Source organism: Rhyacophila brunnea, unplaced genomic scaffold (genome assembly GCF_057557595.1).
Source record: "Rhyacophila brunnea isolate RB1 unplaced genomic scaffold, BYU_Rbru_1.0 scaffold_23, whole genome shotgun sequence".
In the NCBI taxonomy this organism is placed as follows: domain Eukaryota; kingdom Metazoa; phylum Arthropoda; class Insecta; order Trichoptera; family Rhyacophilidae; genus Rhyacophila; species Rhyacophila brunnea.
In genome coordinates, this window is record NW_028232893.1 from 21,298,250 (window position 1) to 21,319,117 (window position 20,868).

At 34.4% G+C, this 20,868-nt stretch overlaps 1 protein-coding gene and 1 long non-coding RNA gene across 2 annotated transcripts in view; both read right to left on the reverse strand.

Moving 5' to 3' along the window:
- Positions 1-20,510, reverse strand: part of Chc (clathrin heavy chain) — a 50,743-nt gene extending 30,233 nt beyond the window's left edge. The window contains exons 1-2 of the mRNA XM_085950665.1: positions 20,095-20,510; positions 733-958 (exon numbers count right to left, since the gene is read on the reverse strand). Coding sequence (XP_085806791.1) covers positions 733-958; positions 20,095-20,136 — 268 coding nt within the window. The 5' untranslated portion in view covers positions 20,137-20,510. The remainder of the gene's footprint in view (positions 1-732; positions 959-20,094) is intronic.
- LOC147069700 (uncharacterized) lies at positions 12,369-13,695 on the reverse strand. The gene is made up of 3 exons (XR_015071200.1): positions 13,556-13,695; positions 13,217-13,271; positions 12,369-13,100 (listed from the first exon to the last, which is right to left on the reverse strand). It is a non-coding gene; the product is annotated as an uncharacterized LOC147069700 (long non-coding RNA).
- Positions 20,511-20,868: the final 358 nt, after the last annotated feature.

Sequence of the window (20,868 nt, forward strand, 5' to 3'; positions counted from 1 at the left end):
TGGCAGTAAATCCATGCATGTGTACTGGCGCTATTACCCTATAAATGTTAGTGGCGAAGGGTGGAGGTATGCTGTTAAGATCTGACATAAATAGTGCACACTACACTTAGTCAGTTAGTTTTCATTGAAGTAAGACTACGGTGTAGTAAAATTTTATTAAATCCTGCCTAATTCAAACCATAGTTGATAATAGTCAAAAAATATTTGTTTATCTATAACATATCTAAGCCATACATAATTCTATGTATTATATAGATAGAAGAATATTTTTGTTGATTGGTTCGGTTTAGGGAGGGCTTAAAGAATTTAAAAATAAATTTTGTCAGATCGCCCATAGCATACCTAAACTATTATGGTTTAGTATTTAGGCAGGGCAGGGTTTAATTGAATTTTAAAAACTAACCAGCAACATCTGCAAATTATATTCTTAGTTTAATGAAAACAAATAAGTATGACTGACAAAGTTTAATGTGAACTATTTATGTCAAATCTTATCATCCTACCTCCATAAACCATTTCTTTTATTCGACGTAGAAATTAATATTCTTTATTGAACATGCTAGGTAGGACACAGGTGGTGAGTCCTGTATGGAGATATATTATTTTCAAGATTTTTTCTAACATTAACATTTCACCACGGAGACAATTTTCATCAGTCTATAAACGCAAAGGTGGCAGGTGAAGCCTAATCTGTGCCAATTAACTTTAATTAGAAAGAGTAGGTAGGTGTACCTTCGGCGCCGGCCTTCCCTTTGAGAGCGATCACCTTGCTGGCGGGGTTCATGATGGCAGAGTCTGCGGAGATTGGACGGCGCAGGGGGTTAGTGGGATCGGCCATGTCGATGATGATCACCTCGGCAGTCTCTCCCACCTTCTCCCGCACGCAGATGAACTTGTCCGATTCCATCGTCAGCGTGTTGAATGACACCGACGCCTGCGTGATGCCCACGCTCGTCAGCTGAAATACAAAACAATAATACATTACACCCTTTCTGTGCTAAGCTATATAGACGTGATTCTGAGTTGACACTGTAAGTGGGTTGCATTTATACTAACTTCACAGGACTAGAACATGTCAACATTGTTGGTTGGAAGCGCTTGGCATCAATATTGCTGATGTGTATAGTTCAAAAACTCGCCGCCACCACACATAATCCATACTATTCATGGCGCTTGAGTCGGTTTTCAAGCAAGTTCGACTTTAACGATGTTTATCCGGCTTGAATATTTGGCAGTTGAATTTGGATATTTCTACTCTGATATTGTCGAGTCTAATTTCAATGTGCATTGCACCAATATCAGAGTTTCAAACAGGTGTACCGCGAATGATTCAGAAGATATTGTTCGATTTTCTATTTGGAGATAAGATAAAGAATTCAAGGTTAATTTTAAAATAAAATACCAAGAATTATGAGTAGGTTTATAGCACCAACCCTGATTTAAAAGTATATCTTTTTATACAAACACTGCTGGGGTAACAATACTTTGAGTAATTCTGAAACCAGAAGATTATGTTAACATAATAAATAGCTAAATCCTCAGTTTATATTTTTGAAAGGACTGACAAAAAATTCCCCAACTGAAGGTTGTCTTCGCAGGTTGATTAAAAAATTTGAGACTGGTAGTGTTTTGGATCACCTGACTCCTGTACATGTTCATCCAGCCCGTTCAGGCGAAAACAATGCTGCTGTACGTGAAATGAAGTGTGGCCGTAGAGCCAGAAATGTCGATTCGGCTCATACAACTCTTTATGGTGAATTTTGCATAAATACCTACACCCGTATAAGATCCAGCACACACAAGAACTTCAGCTAACGGCCACGGGCAGCATCGCAGATTTTCCGATTGGATCATGGAAGAGTAAGCAACCAATGCTAATCATCTTCAGTGATGAGGACTTATTCACCTCAATGGGTACGTTATTATGCAAAACTGCCTTATTCGGGGCAAGAAAAACCCACAAAGGATTCAAGAGAGGCTAAAGTTACTGTTTGGTGCGATTTTTGGGCTGGAGGTGTCATAGAGTCATACTGTTACAGTAAATAGCATCCGCTATAAGCAAATGATAACTGACTTTTTGTGGCTAGAATTGGAAGATTTCGATTTGGAAAACACGTGGTACCAACGGGATGCATGCTATACAGCTCGCGAAGACAGCGACTTTAATTGGCCATCAAGATCGTGCCATTTGATTTCGTTTTGTGGAATTATGCAATAGGAAGCGTTTATTTCTTTGTCGATAGCTAGTTACAAATGGATAGTGATACCGTTGTCGTTAATGGACAAAAATGCTAAAACGGCCGAGCTTGTCAACGTTGCCGTACCATTGAGCTGCAATACACTTCGTAAAAACAAATGCAGAGGCGACAGATGAAAAAAATATGGCAATTGAAAAAGGTAAATATTTACAAGGCTATTTGTGTGATTTCAACTACCGGCATAATGCCACGCACATTAGAAATAGCAAAGAATTATTTACCTACTGGGAGCAATCCAAAATCAGTTCTCCTGGACAAATGCCATATCATCCGGACATTCATGACAACAATTACTTGGCAACAGCCTATATCTAGGAATTACAATACCGGTATCCCAGTATTTTTCAATACCGAAATACCAGTTCTAAAAATCAGACTATACCGATATATTCTGTATTGAAAGACGAAACAAATTGTATTAATTAACATAAAAGGTTTAAGATGACTGTAATTTTTTTTTCGAGTTATGCAATGTCTGGTTTACTTCCGTTGCCCTTTGACGGCCTTGGTGGACCAGCAATGACACGTGTAGATTTACATTATAGGTAGGTCCAATTTTAAATTTATCCAAATGTTTTGCCAGTTTGCGGGATTTAGAAGTTGTCAGGTGTATTAGTATAATCACGAGTAGGGAATCCAATCCCGAGCTAAAATTTTGATCCCAGGATTTCGGGATTACAATTTGACGATCCCGAGATCCTGGGACTGGTCCTGGGATTGGTGTTTTTTTCGATAGATAATTTTTTTTTTTATTTATACAAATTTAATAGCATTGATAGAATCGGTCAAAAATATCTAGTATAATGTATAGTATTTAAGACATTTAATGTTAATATTGTGCTCAATCTTGGAAATACATGGGTTTAATGGAGTAAATAATATTGTAATATACTCTCCACCAAGATTTAGGCAAAGCCGGAAGGGGCTGTAGTCGACTAAATGGGAGTAGCTTGTTAGTTTTTAATGGAGCTGCGGTTAAAAATGGGAGGATCTTTTTAGTTCAGTTTTAACACGTAGCCAAGAAGATGTTCGAGTATAGATAATAATGTGAAAGTAAAAAAGTTTTTTTTATTTACCTATTTAAGAATAGATAACATTCATAAAAAAGATAGAAGATAAGAAGAAGAATAAGAAACAAGTGTCTGCCTGCACGTTCGTGGCACTGGCGGTTAGACGCCGTTCGCATGCTAAAACTTCAGTGGCATCTAGCTGGTTAAATGAACGAATTTATTATTTTTCTGATGTTCTTACGATTGCGTATGACAACAAAAAAATGGTTATTTATTATCCGTGAGCATCCGGCGATTCTCCCTGTGACATGTCGTCGCTATAGGATTGGTTTCCCGAATATCCGTTTTTGTCGAAATCGACCTCTTAATGCAGAATGTTTTTTTGTATCTAATTGGACGAGAACCATCCCTTTCTTTAAATTACTTTGTAATGGTAATGAATACATCATTCATATGCTCTAAAAATAACAATTTAAATATCTCCATGTATTTAAATATAGGATTATGAAATTTGTTTTTTGTCTCCTGAACATTTGGTCTATTCGGGAAACCATTCCTACAGCGACGATGTGCAGGTACATACACTTCACTAACATAATTTTGTACATATACTAATTGATTATTTTCGGGATGATTATGCTTACTAGTCCCGGGATTCATAGGTATCGAAAATTGTCCGGGATCCCGGGATTGGATTCCCTAATCATGAGTAACCTCAGCCCTAGTGGCGAATACGTAATGATCAAATAATAGTTACATATACACTATAATGGACTTGCCCGTGCCTAATTTTTTTCATGTTTATCTACTGAAGAGTAGCTTATACAATAATGGAGAAATTTTATTTTGTTGATGAAAAAAATGAGCAAAATTGTGTCTTATTTCATTCGGAATGAATTCGGAAATTCAATAAACTAAAACAACAGTAGGTGGAATTACTAGTGGGTCATTGGAAGATCATTCGAAGAAGTGACAATAGTTTAACTACTAGGTATTTGTAAACATTAGCATATTACCTTTTACATTTTTTTAAGGTTTACATAATAACGAGGGTATACTGACAGAAAGCATTAACTCAGTAAAACAAGTTCTGAGATAATCGCAAAAAGGACTTTATTTTTTTTTCAAAGCGTTCTCCCACGTAATTTTTTTTTATGATCTAAAAACATTTTTTCTACATTATAAAGACTAACCTTTATGGCAAACACAATATACGACATGTTACAAGTCCTGTACTTTGTATACGCAGAACGCATTAGATCATTATCATGCTTTCTATCAGAATAAAAAAATTACAATATGATTTAATAATGTTTCTATTTTCTCACCATTATATCCTATGCCTTTGTGCGTTTTACCACGACGTAGAGCGTACAATTGTGTACATTTTGGCATTTAAAACAGAAAAACAGCAAAAACTGAAATAATGCATTCTGTCTGTATACCCTCGATAATATGTAACTAGATTGATTTATTTTCTAAGGCAAGAATAGAGTTTTGAAATCATAACACAATTTTGAAATACCTCAAACATACATATTAGAAAAAATGTTGAACCAAGTGGGACTCAAACTCAAGTCTCACTTTTCAGGTGAGTGCTTTGCCTTCTACGCTATCGATCTGTCTATGATTCAAGCAAATTATTTCGTGTATTTACGTTTAAACTTAGGTATTTCAAAATCCACCAATCAGAAGGCAATATGCTTTATGATCAATTAAGGCAAATGACATAACTAACTTAATTGTAACAGACGTTTGATGCTAATCAAATTTGGTTATCAGCGTTCTTATATTTACGAATAATGAAATTTTTTATTTTTTTTATTCAATACTGAGTAAACATGAAGTCAAGAATGTTAGATTCGATTAAGTTGTTTTGTTTTTTTGATTTACTTTGAAATACGATTGTTCCAAGATAAATTATTGCACATACCGGGACTATTTTGGTTTAAAATATTACTCCGCGAGACAAATATTGTCCAATCGTGTGTCAGATTCATAAGACATGCGACGCTTCACTAAGAGTTTGTCCAGATGAAGCGTGTCTCGCCGCGAGTGGATGTGGATGACTCAATGAAGTCACCTGTAAATCGACCGCGCGCAAGAGGTGACTTGTTGTGAGTGCATGTGGACGGCTCAATGAGATCTTTCTAATTCTTCAGTTCCTTGGATCCATGGCTTCGGCCCAGCATCAGTTGAAATACGACCTCTTAGGGTAAAAAAGGTTCAGAAGATATTTTTGAGACTCCTTCACCTCCTGTATGGATACTATCTGTGACTTTATCCGACTGACATTCCCCTAAGTACGCTTACAAACTGTAGTCTAAACGCTAGAAGATATCTATATTAGGCTAAATATGTTATTTGAATAATACACGGTGTAAATGAGAACTCTGCTGTTCTTAGTAAGTAGTATTGATCTGTGTGTGCCTGAAAACTACCTTAGAAATCGGGAGCATCGGTTGTATGTTCGTCCGATATGCATAACTAACCTGCCATTGGCAACCAATTGGGACGACAGTAACCGTGTTCAATCAAATCGCTTCGGATATCGATATATTCCACTTGTATGAGAATGAGTTTACGTGAATGTTGTCTTATAAATTCTTAAAGTAGGATCTCATTCGTGTACTTCCATGTGCTTTTTTTATATTTCTGCTTATAGGCGGCCCTCGGCTTTCGGACGTAATTGGTTTGTGAGAATGTGTATGAATGTTAAATGTTTGACAGTAGAAAGTAAAAAACATCAAAAAGTGTACTTTTAAATATTTATTTATCAATGGGTATAATAAAGTTAACGAGGCATATTAGCAATCAGGTTTTTTCTTTATAAACTTTTCAAGAGTTAATTTAACATCACCCTTTTTCTTGATGAGAGTTCTATAAGATGCTGTGTCTTTATCAATTGTGACTACATGGAAGCGCACGAAATAGCGAATTGTACGAAAGTCAAAGGCTGCCTGTACTATTCTAATTATCCTTTTTTCTGTATTGTATATCATTAATAATGTTACATATTATTCCCATGTCATGTCATGTGAATGTCTAGAATTTATAAAAAGTTCACTATATGTAAAATAAATAAATTTGAATTCAAACACAAATTGAAGGAATTCTCTAAACGCATGAAAAGATTTGGGGCAGGCCAAATGTTTAGAGATAGCAATTTCCGATAGCCATTAAACAATCAAAATTCAGCTCATGTCCCACCCAAAAAAAAAATATTATTATATTGATAACAACTCAATTACCAAAATATTGAATTTCAGTGGACGCGACCCATGAAAAATTATCATTTAAATATTATATACTAATAATATATAATGAGCAAGATAATATAAACGGCCAGCGCAGATGACAATGTGATAAATGTTGAATGAAAAAAAAAATACTTGGAGACAGGACGTCATTGCACGGATGTATTGACGCGTACACAACGAATACCCTTATCAAAGAAATGCAATAGTGATTAGAAATTATATAGTTATTACTCTCAATAGAACATGATCATCCAAATGGAATGAATGAGTTATGGTTGAATGGGTTGAAACGTTGATCGATATTATTTAAACATAGATGGAGTCTAAAGTTGTGATTATATTGAGATGCACGTCGCGTAGTCACGGCGACAAATTTAGTCTATGGTTTTTATTTTAACAGATTATTTTGAACAATCACCATCTCTGTAAATTCTATGATGGAGAGTGCCAACTCTAATGTAATGCATTTTGAATTATTCATGCTAAATTCAATTAATTTTCAGTTTCTACATGTGCGTACGTTAAAATTATTTCCGATATTACATCCATAGATAATATTTTGAACAGAACCCAACCTGCAGACCATAGATAATAGACAACATTCTTATAGAAAAACACATACTTAGTGCCAACCACTAAACAAAAAACATGCGATTTTGACACGAGTCGAAAATGTGTAGGCATGTAGAAAATGATAAAAAAACCTTAATTGAGTCATGCAGGTGTCGATGCAGTGCGGTAAAAAATGAGATGACCTCATTCTTCTTTTGGTGATTTCGGCAGATTATGCTAACGACAATGTTCGTTTAAAGGTTCAAAATGTGCTACGGGATGGGAGCATCAATCGGAAAACATTTTAAGCACGAAGAAAAACGGCATTACAGTCTTTTCCCCATAGCGGCAGCTTACTGTGATGTTAAGTGATAGTACGCGACGTGCAGCATAATATAATCACAACATAAATGTTAAAAGTGTAAAATTGAAGCAAAAGACATGTAATCTATTAATTAGCTACAAGTGACTTCGCATTGTAGTTTTACTTGACGAACTTCACAGTTCAATGGCATTCCACTATAATTTAACGATTCACCCGATTATTTAATTACATATCTATACACATCTACATGATTCTATGTACAAATATTGCCTAAATATATTTTTTATTCCTTATATTGAGGCTATTGGTTTTAAAGCCAGTAACCATCATTTTAACTTTATGACGCTGTCCGTTCCGGTAATGTCACAATGGGTTACCATGCAAGATTACAGTATTACAATATTACAGTAGTTAAAAGTTAAATGCTTATTTTGGCAACAGAAATAAGTCTTTATAAGGTTTCATCAACCTTATTTACTCTTTGTTTAGTCTATAAAATGATCGAAAAGACATCAAAACTTAATTATAATCATACGAGTATTTCTATCAGAAGCGTAGGGTGGAGGTAGGCTGTTAAGACCATAATAAGTGCACATTAAACTTTGTTAGTCATACGTATTTGTTTTTATTGAACTAAGACTACAATTTACAGATGGTGTTGAGCTAGTTATAAAAATTGTGCACACTTTTTCATTCATGCTAATTTTATTTTCATTGGATTAAGAATACATACCTATTACACATATTGTTGGTTCATTTTTTTTAATTTCATTAAGCCCTGCCTAAACCAAACTACAATAGATAAAAAATATGGCTCTATGTTACGACGCTACTCCCTGGGTAAACGTCAGATTTTTTTACTCTACACTTGAAAGTATCTAAATGCCATTTTTTGAGCATAGACAACCATGGCTATCCAGCTATTATAATCGTAGACAATAAAAATAACCGCTATTATAAGCGAAGACAATAATTACGGTCACAGAGAACAGTGAAATATTAATTAACTTAATACCTAATTAACAATACAATTATTATTACGTTGGCTACAATACTTGTCGTTTACATTTTTCTATATCGGATATATTATGTTCTTCGTTCATTCTCTTGGCTCATCTCGACCGATACACCACGTGCTAGCTGAGCTGATCATCGGAATTATTCACCATTCATTCTTCGAGCACGAGTAAGTTTCGCTGCATTGCTGAGCTTCCACACACGTACGTACTAGTGAAGTATTTTGAAGTACTTTGAAGTATTTTCTTATAACGTTTATAGGTTATATAAGTAGGTACTTAATACGCATTTATCACGTGTTTCTCATAACGTTTATGGTTAGATAAGTAGGTACTTAATACGCATCCATCATGTCACGGTTTGTACTGACAATTGAAAAAATTTACCTTCTTAGCAGTACCGAAGAGGCCGCACTTAGTTTTTTACAGGAGAGAAAGTGTGCGAGGCTGCAAGCACCTCTCTGCGGTACTTGCAACAGAATCACGACGTGGGTGCGACATGGGCCTGGACACATGTGGCGATGCCCAACGCACAAAAGTTTTTCTAAGTCCCCAAAATCCGGTACCTTATGGGAGCAATCTAAATTATCGTTTGGTACCATCATCAAACTCCTCGCCTGTTGGTCATACCAATTCTCTGGCGTGACCACTTCGGAGATAGCGTCGGTTTCCCCCAAGACTATTGCGGTATGGAACCAATATTTCAGGGATGTCTGCTCAAATTATTTTGAAAAGAATCCATACAAAATCGGTGGTGACGGGGAAGTGGTAGAGATTGATCAATCGGTATTCGCTAGGCGCAAAAACCACCGTGGACGGTACCGAAAGGAGAAATGGGTTTTCGGTGGTGTTTCTAGATCTAACAAACAGGTATTTTTAACTGCGGTACCTGACCGTAAGGCTGCGACTCTTCTGCCACTCATTGCAGGCAATATTGCTCCCGGGTCAATAATTTATTCTGACCAATGGCGCTCCTATAATGGAATTCCGCAAATACCTGTAGAACCTGCTTACGAGCACATGACAGTAAACCATAGTCAAAGTTTCGTGAATCCTGAAACTGGGGTTCATACTAATATGATTGAGGGAACTTGGGCGCATGCTAAACAAAGGTTAAAGGCATTGTATGGTATCCCTGAATCGTCGTTGCCATCTTACTTGGATGAGTTCACGTGGCGGAAGAGATTTGCCAAAACCAACACGGATGCATTCAATAATATATTGTTGCATATCAGTGAATGGTATGTTGTGACATGAGAACCTCAACCTGGCTTGCCTGTTCTTCAAGTCAACCGGATTCAGAGGTCCTCGACTAAAGCCGCGTTGACACGGTCCACGTACGATCCAGGTACACTTGGATCGAGTGCCATCCAAGTGCACTCCTATGAGACATCTTCATACTAATTATTCCTATCCAAGCTACTTGGACCGCGTCCTACTCATCCAAGTTAACTTGGATAGGAATAATTAGTATGAAGCTGTCACTTGGGTGGCACTCGATCCAAGTGTACTTGGATCGTACTTGGACCGTGTCAACGCGGCTTAATGGATATTTGTTCTGATTTAATTTGTTTCAGTAGACTGCGGCAGCACTTATTGGTTATTATGAACCGGATTCAGGCGTCCTTAACTATCGACTAACCTACATGTTATATTTAATAATTTATTTATGGTGTAATTCCCGTGCAGCCACCAGGCCTATTTATTGTCTTCTAGCGCATCGTTTTCCATCTGGCTGTGTGAACTCTCCTTCGGGGCATGCATATTTATTGTCACCAGTTTTTGACAATCGGGCGGAATCCGCGCCGTATTTTTGTTGAATGGATATTTGTTTCAGTAGACTGCGGTAGCACGTATTATCTATTATGAACCGGATTCAGGCATCCTGACTATCGACGAACCTACCTGTTCTATTTAAGGCTATACTTCAGCTGGGGCACGGTCTCAAACGATCGTGACTATGCGACGCGAAGATTGTGCAAATGACGCGTGCAGAACAAAACATAATGTGTACATTTAATGTTATGTTTATTGTTCTATTACTAATAATAATATATTGACAAGTTTTCTTTTTCAAGTAAATGGGTAACGTTTTCTGTCATCTTTACACGATTTAAGAATTAATTCCCCCGTCACCATCACAAAACAAATTGACGTTTTCACAGCTCGACTTTCGTTCTGATTTTCAGCCGGTCCGAAATTTCATCGCACCTATAGTTGAAAATTATTTGCCGTTTCACTGAAGTACCTTCTTAATAATTTATTTATTGTGTTATTCCAGTGCATCCACTAGGGCTATTGTCTTCTAGCGCATCGTTGTTGCATATTTGTTTTGATTTAATTTGTTTCAGTAGACTGCGGAAGCACTTATTAATTATTATGTACCGGACCGCAGGCAATTCAGATTCTGCGTTTGATTTCTTTGCCCTGTTTACTGGCTTGTTCACTTGGTTTTTTCGTTTTCATTTCTAGGCCCATATCCCCATCAACTTTTTGTTTCTCCAAATAATATTTATGTTATCCTGCATAAGCCAGTTATCACATAGGTTTAATGAAGAACCATCGGTAGTCTCTAAAGCCATATTGAAAAATTAGCCTTCCTATTCGTGTATTGTATTATCGTTGTCTCGGTAGTGAAGAGACGTGTTCCACATCCACAAAATTCAGAGATATAGGCATTTTAAAATTCCAAGTCTTATATTAATAACTATAAGACTAAACACTATATATTTTTGTATATACACCTTTATTACTTTTAATAGAACCATTCTGCGATCATATCTTGGTTACCCCACAACCATAAATTTTGGTATTTGAAGAATTTTATCGTTTGTTCAAATAAATGTTTTCACATTTGTATGGAATAGTTCTATTCATTATCGAGGCGACATGTAAACTAATTTTATGTTTTGATTGTTCAGTATGCTGGGAAAGGCAAGGTGAAATGTATCAATTCTTGAAACTGCCGCATTCTCCATAGCACAGGGTGAGTACATTGATCAGACATCATCGTTTTCAACAAACTGACAGTTCTAGGATTAAAGTGTGTTCTACCAGAACTATAAAATAAATCTACCTGCTAAATACATTAATGATATAATGGTATAGCCCAACGTTATTGATGCTATACAATTGGTCAGATACCAAAACAGCGTTCGATGAAACAATAACAATGTGTTTTGTTTTCTTTTAACACTAACAATATGAATTAGTAACTTCATATTCAATAAAAAAAATAATAAATAATAATTTTCTTTACAGAGACTGATGACCGAGGATCGCAAACATCCCAATGATTTAATTAAAATAAAAGAATGTGTAATACTTAAACCATTTGATAATTACTAGATACAATATTTTATTTTAATTAAATCATTGAGATCGACAACCAGCCTTTACTGCATGGCTAGACACCCCTATTCCTTCCGTCGTGATCACCGCCAAGGAGGTTTCAAATATTTTGCTGCTGTCTAAATCCATTATGTACCTAAGTTTCCATGTATAAATTATAATATAGTTTGTTAATGTTAATAAGAATTAATTAATTGAATATATTTGTATGTATGGTGGTACAGATTTTGCTACCGTCTAATTCGTTTCCATGTATAAATTATAATATAGTTTGATAATGTTACAAATAAGAATTAATTAATTAAATATATTTGTATGTATGGTGTATTATAGTGGCCTGCCAGTTTCTTTGGCAGATTCTTCTGGCAAGAGCTCATCGAATTGCCGGATTTTATGATAAGAATAAAAAATAAAAAATAAATCTTTCTTTCTCTCTTTTCCCTCCGACAACACTTCCAGCCCCGGCAGATTTTTATAAATCTAGCCGTATTCCCGGATTTTATTCCCATCTTTGGATGAAATTGGTTTTTTTATGGTAAATAATGTATTCTTAGTTTATTGGGTTATTTATGGGAATATTTAAATGAAACTTTCAAGAAGAATAGAAAACCGTTTAATAGTGCAGAGGAACTTTACACGTGTACTGAGTCTCGCCTCTCTTCACCTTGGCACATTCCTTACATACTCTTGACGGGTGTGCGTTGCTGGAATCGTCTGTAAGGTATGCTTAGATAATCCGACAGGCAAATCCAGCATCACATTACGCCTCGTAGCCTGAGAAGACGAGACATCGTTACCAGAGGACAGTAATGTAGTAACAACAGACTCAGGCTTCGTTACACACTTATTTCTGTAATTGAGGCCCAAATTCATCATGTCGCTGAAATGGATAGATGATATCCTCACTATGGGCTTATCTCTCCAAGAATGTAAGATACCTAATATCTCCTTTTATACAGATAACCAACTCGCCCTTCCGTTCAAAGACTGACTCAAGTTGAAGACCTCTATTTTTGCGAATAGTCCCACAGACTAATGTTTTTCACCAGCCAACCCGACACTACTGTAAACTGCCCAGGTGCTGGAGTTTATTCTGCTGTTGACCACGATTCAGTCACACGAGCACTAGGTACGCCTTGCATGTCCTCGCCTACCACGAACGACCTCACCTACTTCTTCTTCCACACCGGTCACTCCCTTGACCTCCTTTGTGTCCGAGATGGACCAGGAAGTGGGTCCTCGGGCGTGTCGACACCCGAGTCCATACGAATGCGTAATCCTGCTCTGATCATCTGTTCCAAAGGCCTCCATTTCAGCGTGAAAACAGGCTGGAATCAAAACAATATTCCACTTTAGTAAACTGAATTTAATCCTCGGGAAACACGGGCATTGTCAAAACGTTCGATTAACTTATATAAATTATATTTGGTGATTAAATTATTACCTTGTGACGTATATATTAGTCGATTATCCGGATAATATTGATTGGTTTGTGACAGCTGAAACAAAAATAAATCGTTATTTTTGGATGTAGAAAAAATACGTGACTTATTATACATACATAATTATTGTATGAAATAGTTACAATTATTCAATATTCTAGGCTTATAAAATAATATATCGGCACATTATGAAGTAATTGGCATATAATGAGAACTTTCAAGCAATGCATTCGGATATTTTGACAGTTATCTGACATCCATGGAGAAAGAGGTAAAATGAATTTAAATTACCAGAAACCATCAATAAACATACAATATCATAGATAAATTATTTCTCTTACCTTATTGAATCCCGTTCACGAGAATTCTCTCTCTCTCTGGAGATGGTTGGATTGATAGTTATTAACTGAAATTGGTACTCATAACCCGGCATTGTATACTTATTATTATTCTGCCGATAAGTTGCCATTTTTGACAGCTTGCAATACTGTTCAATATTGATAGGTTGGCCCATAGACTAAGGTTGGCCTCCGCCACGACGTGAAGTTATCGGCAGAATATTATAATATATAAATGTATCCCTTCGCCGGCCACGGCCGATTATTATCGATTGATCGTTTCAATAATAATATAGTAATATTTTGTTATCATGTCGAAGCGTAATGAAATATGGAAGTTCCTATTTCTTTCAAGCGTTGATTATATTTTGGCTTTTTTTTCTTTTAAAATAAAGCTACGTCTTTTTCAACCTTGTAAATGGCTAATTTTGAAACAATAATAATTAATGTCGTCCACGAAAGCCGACGATAAGCGCGGTTGCAATGCAGATACGTTTCATAAAACACTTATTTACATATTCCAAAGTTTTTTCGTCGGCCTTCAAGACAAGTAATAAGATAGTAGTTATAATATATTAAGTTGTAGTCTACCCCTAGGTTGAAAGCATAACCGAGAAAATTAAGATTTAAAAAAATTACGAGGTTAGTTTGGTATATGTAATATGAAAACACGCTTCATGAATATTTATGATAGGTATATTATGCCGAAAGGTAAGTTTTAAGTAGGAAAAGTGGCATTTTAATGAAAACCAGTGACGTTTAATTTCAATCAGTGCGAGCCGTTTTATCGAGGCTATTTGACCGGGCCATTTGTTTGTGGAGGCGAAATGTTTTTGGGGCTCATAAACTGGAGCCTGTTTTATTTATTATACATTTAATTAAATGAATACAAATACGGAATACTGACTATGGATACATATTATTATCTTATAAAAACAATCACTAATCAAAAGGTAAATAAATGCCATTCAATGGCTCATTTTCATCTCACTCGTATTTCTTATTTTATTGATTAAATTTGAGTCGGAATAATCTGAAATAATAACAATATCGTTTAGTTAACACGGCTAAATTATCTATAACGTTATTTTGAAAAATTTTCCTTATTTTCGCATACTTACCTACCTATTTGAAGCGTTTTTATATGAAGGTTTAAGCACGAGTGTCTTTGTGTCGAAGGTTACTTTATAATTATTTAAATTTTATGAAATGCATTGGCGAAGTCTAATATGCTATACTGATTTTTGTAATCTATTTTTCATTGTAAAAGATTTTTATATATGTACTTATAATAGCGTGTTACCCATATAATAGCATTTTTTCAAAGATTGTCTATGCTCAAAAAGTGTCACTTAGATGCTTTCAAATATTGAATAAAAAAATCTGACGTTTACCCAGGGAGTAGCGTCGTAACATAGAGCCAAAAATATTATTCCATCTACAAAATATCCAAAGTTATGTATGATTTAATTGCATAATTTTAGATATTTTATAGATAGATATTTTTTTGACTCATATCTATTAAGGCACGGTTTAGGCAGGTTGTAATTGAATTTAAAAAATTAACCAACACAACCTGTAAATTGTATCTAGTCTTATTTCAATGGAAACAAATACGTTTGACTGGCAAAGTATAGTGTGCACTATTTTTTCGTATCTTAACAGCCTAAATCCTAATTACCTAACCTAACCTAATTTCTATACATTCTTAGAGCCTACAATGAGTTATGTAAAAAAGTTATTTCAATGTCGATGACTTCATAAAACCTAACAAATTCATCTTACAACACAATACCTTCTTTTTTCAAGCAGAATTTCTTCAAAGCAAGCTAATGTTTTTTTTATTCCTTGCTTTGTAGCTATTATAACACACTCTTCGTCGGACTCTATGTTGTCTGAATTTTTAAGCCTCTTTCAATTGAGCTAAAACCTTTGGTCAAGCTTGTAATCGTCAAATTGTGCATTTCTGGCGGAACTGGGTCTTAAGTGTTGCCAAATGAATTACTCTACAGGCGGCCCTTAACTTTCAAACGTTCTACTTTTGCACAATTCGCTATTTCGTAGATCTCTTAAAATTTTGATTTTTGTTGATAACGCAAAAACTGTGCATTTCCATGCAGTCGCTCCTCTCTCCTCCGCTCCCTGTCACCTCAAATACGTAAAAGGGTGGTATGTATTCAACTATCTCTTGACAAGTTTATAAAGAAAACACCTGATTGCTAATACGCCTCGTTAACTTTATTATACCCATTGATAAATCACCACACAAACCTCAAACAGAGATAGAAGCACTTTTATGTAAAGTGTATTTCTTTAAATCCACAAAGCCTCTGTATACTATTTATACCTTTTGAACGATAGATATTATATATTTATATGATTTTGTGTAACTTATAAAGAGATAAAAGCATAAAATCTATGAAATTTTCGTGTTTTAGCAATCCAGGCGGTTTTGTGCAAAACGGGTTTTTTAGAATGTTCATTCTTGAATGCATTTTTGCATCTATTTTGTATTATGGGAATTTCAAAATTCTGAAAATAATTCGAAAAACTTGTAAATTGTACATTAATATTTAGCTGCCTGGCACTATTTTTTATATGAAAAATCCGTTTATTATATCCGGGGCAAACAGGAGAAGTGGTATATGTCATCAAAAATCCGAAAATGAGTTAAGTATGCAGATGTCTAAAATTTCGATCATTCTATGCATGAGAATAAACACAAGCCATGAAAAAGATTGCTTATACCCTTTTTCGATATTTTAATATGGTATATGTACAGAAATATATAGAAAGCTGTTAAGAAAACAGTGTTATGTGACTTATACCTCTACTCCCAATTCGCTGTAGCATGAATTAATACTGCAGTGCTGTTTGAATCAGCGACATATACCCAAATAGGTTGGACAGCAGACTTAGAGAAAGCATAAAAATGCCAGTCTGATGGACATTTGTCAAACAAAACTCTATTACAATGAAATTATATACACTTGGACATATTCTCTTTCTTTGTGACGTCAATGTTTTTTCCGGTAAAATCATAAATTATGACTGTTGAGTGATATTTAAACACAGAAAACGTATCATAATAAGCGTGCATTCTACTTTACGTCAACATGTTATTGACATTTGTAATAGTAAATTATTGCAATGATTAATATACAAAAAGGTAAAAATAAAGGTCTTCATTTTTAGCAGAATTAAAAAACCTCAAGAATCCGCTCAAGTTGCTTATGATACAAAAAAGTAAGATAAAGAGGAAGCCAAGTTGGATCCAACCAAAAGGTTTTTTTTATTAGATCTCTGGCAGTGCCTACCAACCCTGATGTTAGCATTTAATGTTGCCTTCTATAAACACTTACTTTGTACATTCAAATGAACCATATACGATTATGATGATGGGTATTCATGGAGGGTAAATTGGACCTGTTTGTTTCATTTTTTAAACAATACTATACATCTACATTAAATTTGTATTCACTGATATTTTTTTCTGACATGATGATGTATAGTGTCTCTAGGTATATAAATAATAAATAACATAAATAGGATGTTTCAAAAACTACTCTTGTAAAATATTTCAAATGTGAGTTAAAATAGTTCCCATTCAGCTAACGAAATGGTTTCAATACAGAAAAGAATTTGGAATGATTTATTTTAAAACAAATAAGAATACGGAAACTGTATTTAGAAAAAATAGTTATATTCGATCCAGATTTTTCAAAAGAAGCCTCTAGATTAATAAGATTTAATTTTACGATAAAATTAAGGTAAAACGGATGGATATTATGTAGTGGATATGTAGGTACTTTATAGTATTCAATTTTATATTTCTTCTGAATATTTCAAATGTGTAAAACAGTAAAATATAAAATATCATTTCAGGTTTCATTATTTTCAGTCATATAAAAACTGTAGCTGTAAGATGTAATAATCTAATTTTTTGTTTTACTTAGGATATTGCATTGTTACTTCACGAATAAATTAAAACTTCAATGAAACATAATTATCTTCTTATAAACTATCTATTTCACATTTATTTAAGTCCTAGTCCATACCAAATTATGAAAAAAACTTGATAATAATAGTATTATGTCAGCTAAGTGCTCGAATTTCATTCAGGAGAATAGGTATATGTCAATTTTTAGACAAATTACTAATAAAAATGCAAAAAATATGCAGATTACATAAACATTATTTTTTTATAATACTTATGTATAAAACAAAAATTCCATTAAAAATATAAATAACTGATTTGATATTCAACTTTTAAGTTTAAAATAATTCTCCTGCAAAATAACACTTTTGTGACATGTACCTCTTCTCCTTTTGACCACGGATATTATATATAATAAAATGAAAAACATATAATGTAATTGAGAAAATAATGTTTATTAATAGAATGTAGAAAAACACACCTTACAGTCAGTACTTTAATAATTAGGTACACACTTATATGACATTTTTGTATGACAGCAGCTTGGTTGGTTTATACAAATCGAAAATGTCATATTCTGCGATTTGTAAAATCTTAAAAACGCATTTATATGAGATTTTTGTATGACAGCAGCTTGGCTGATTTGTGCAGAATGTAAAACAAACGTGTGAGATTATGGAAATCACAATAACTCATTTTTTTCAAAATTGTGGCTTTGCTGCTTTGTGTATAACTACGCTCAAATAATACTATTATTAAATTTATACGTAGGTACCCCAAATGACGATACGAATAGTCCAGGTTCGATTTCAGACAGAAGAATGATCGATATTCGTATGTTGTTTTTTACAATCAACTATGTACCAATTTGGATTTAAAGGATCTGAGCCAATGGCTAACAACTGTAGCCGTAAAAATCTGTTACGGATAGATATCTCCAGATTGTGAGGTTTGTATGCTGCATCTGTAACAGCAATGGTGACTTAGACGGCTCTTGGAGTCTTCTACTGCATAAGGCGCTGGCCTCTCATCCGGGAGGCTACAGGTTTGATTTGCGGTGAGGTCACAATATATTTGTGTGATTATCTCAAATTCTGGGTTGGGTGTTTGTGATTGTTTTACTTTTATTACTAACTACACTACTGTCATTGAGCCTCACTGCCTGTTGTAGTGTTAAAAAGAATGGTACTTAGTTGTGCCGCAGATGCCATCATGACCTTTTATATAAAATTTTTTTACGAAAACAGTTTATTCCATGTAGACAATTATAATAAATACCCTTTTCTGTCGGTGCATAGGCTTTTAGATCCAGTAATTGTTAATTTAAAATTTGAAATTGTCATACATTTTGATGCATCATTATCACAAACTAAGATTATATTAGGTAATATTAGGTTGGGGTAGGTTAGGTTATGTTAGCTTAGCTTAGGTTTGGTCTAAAAAGAAAGTTATAAAATCTCATAACAGCATCTGTGGCACATTTACCAAAAGAATATAGGTATGTACTTAATTAGAATTATATATGTACTTAGGTACATACACATTATTAATTAAATATTACTTATCTACAATATTATTATAAATGTACAATGGCATGAAATCACTAATTACCCAGCAGAATCAAGTAAGTAACTACCATAAAGAAATCTTGGTTCTTATTCAAAACATCATTATAATTACGTTTAGAATAATTGAATAGTACAATAATGATGAATACTATTTAACCAAATCCATGATTCTTATTGAATTTAGTTTAATCGATGATTATTAAATAAATGACCTCACAAAAATGTGTACTAGATACCGATGTACTTTGATACTTGTCTTGCTTCATTATTTAATCAATTTTCAATAGAAAGAATCTCTATGGCTATGAGTCACCTAGTTTCGTTAATAAAAAAGTTATGGAACAATACTATTTTTTTTTTATCGGAATAGGTATACTTGATAATAAAAGATTTATTATTGTCGGTGAAAATTTAAATATGGAACAGAATTTTGTTGTAAATTGGCTGTCGGCGATTTCTATTTCCAATTTTGTATTATGGAATGGTTGTAAGTGAAATTAAAATGGTGTTCATATTATTATAATGCTGGAGTAAGCGCATTTCGGTGCTCATTTTATGCACTGTGACACACAAAAAGTCATTCCGATCCGTGGAGCATAAACTTTTTACGGTCGAGGGAGCAAACAACGCCAGGAAATGTCGACATGATGAATAATTTCGCAACAGCAAAACAAATTAACGGATTCTTGAATGAGTTCGATAAGGGCTACGAACAATGACGGTTGTGGACATGTCAAAAAACAGATGTTGGGATAATGAGAATATGGAACAAATCAATACTCCCGAAATGCGAACGTAAAAGCTGACCGCTAGTAGGGGGTGGTTCCCATCTGTCAATGAAAACTCGATGCGAGGATTGCGCAATGGCAGATTTCTAGCCGGTCCTGCGCGTTATACTGTCATCAAATTAACAAAATAACCAAAAATATAAAGCAATAAAATGCGAATAGGGCCGTTGCACGTCCACCGTTCGATCAATTATCTATTTAAGCAGATATCGAAGCGGCGTTTGTAGGCAGTTCTCGACATTACGTTACCTGTAAATGCTCCTGAAACCGGATTGGTAATATTTGCGTCATGGTGATTTCTTAAAATACTGTCCCAGTTCCGATGATGAATGCTCCGATCGTCTCAAATAATAATATCCTTTGTCCGAAAACAAAATATACACAAAAACTGTCAAATCACTTAACAAACTTCACACAAATGCGAGTGACCACCCAACATGGCGCACATCACTTAAAAGAAAATAGTCCCCTGACGTAAATAATTTTCGGCTGCCTGGATTGTATTGATTTTTTTAGACTGTGTTCCGGATACTTTTCGACTTAAATTATTTTTCGACATGTACTAAATTAGAGCGTTCGCAGCCGCCCGCACGACACCCAATTACAAAAGAAATGATTCTTCCTGGCGGATGCCACATACACAGTCAGAAACTGAAGCGCTTATTGACAATTTTAGCCATAAATTACTGTGTGTACAGCCAGATAGATTATAAAATTTATTTGAAACCAAAAATAATGCTGTAAACAGGTGATATTTTACAACAAAATGGTTTATCTAATTTTAATAACATAAATTAGAGAAATTAATTCATTCAAATTACTATGGGTATGTAACTAGGTAGGACTTAGGTAGGTTGGTACTTTTTCAATTTTCATTGTAGGTCATTTTTTTCATTTTCATAAAATTATGAAAGGTTTAATAAATTATTATATATGGTACTTATTAAATTTTCTAATTAATTTATAATAACGAACCATACCGATTATTGCTGTCATTGGAAAAAAAACATTTTGAAGAATTTA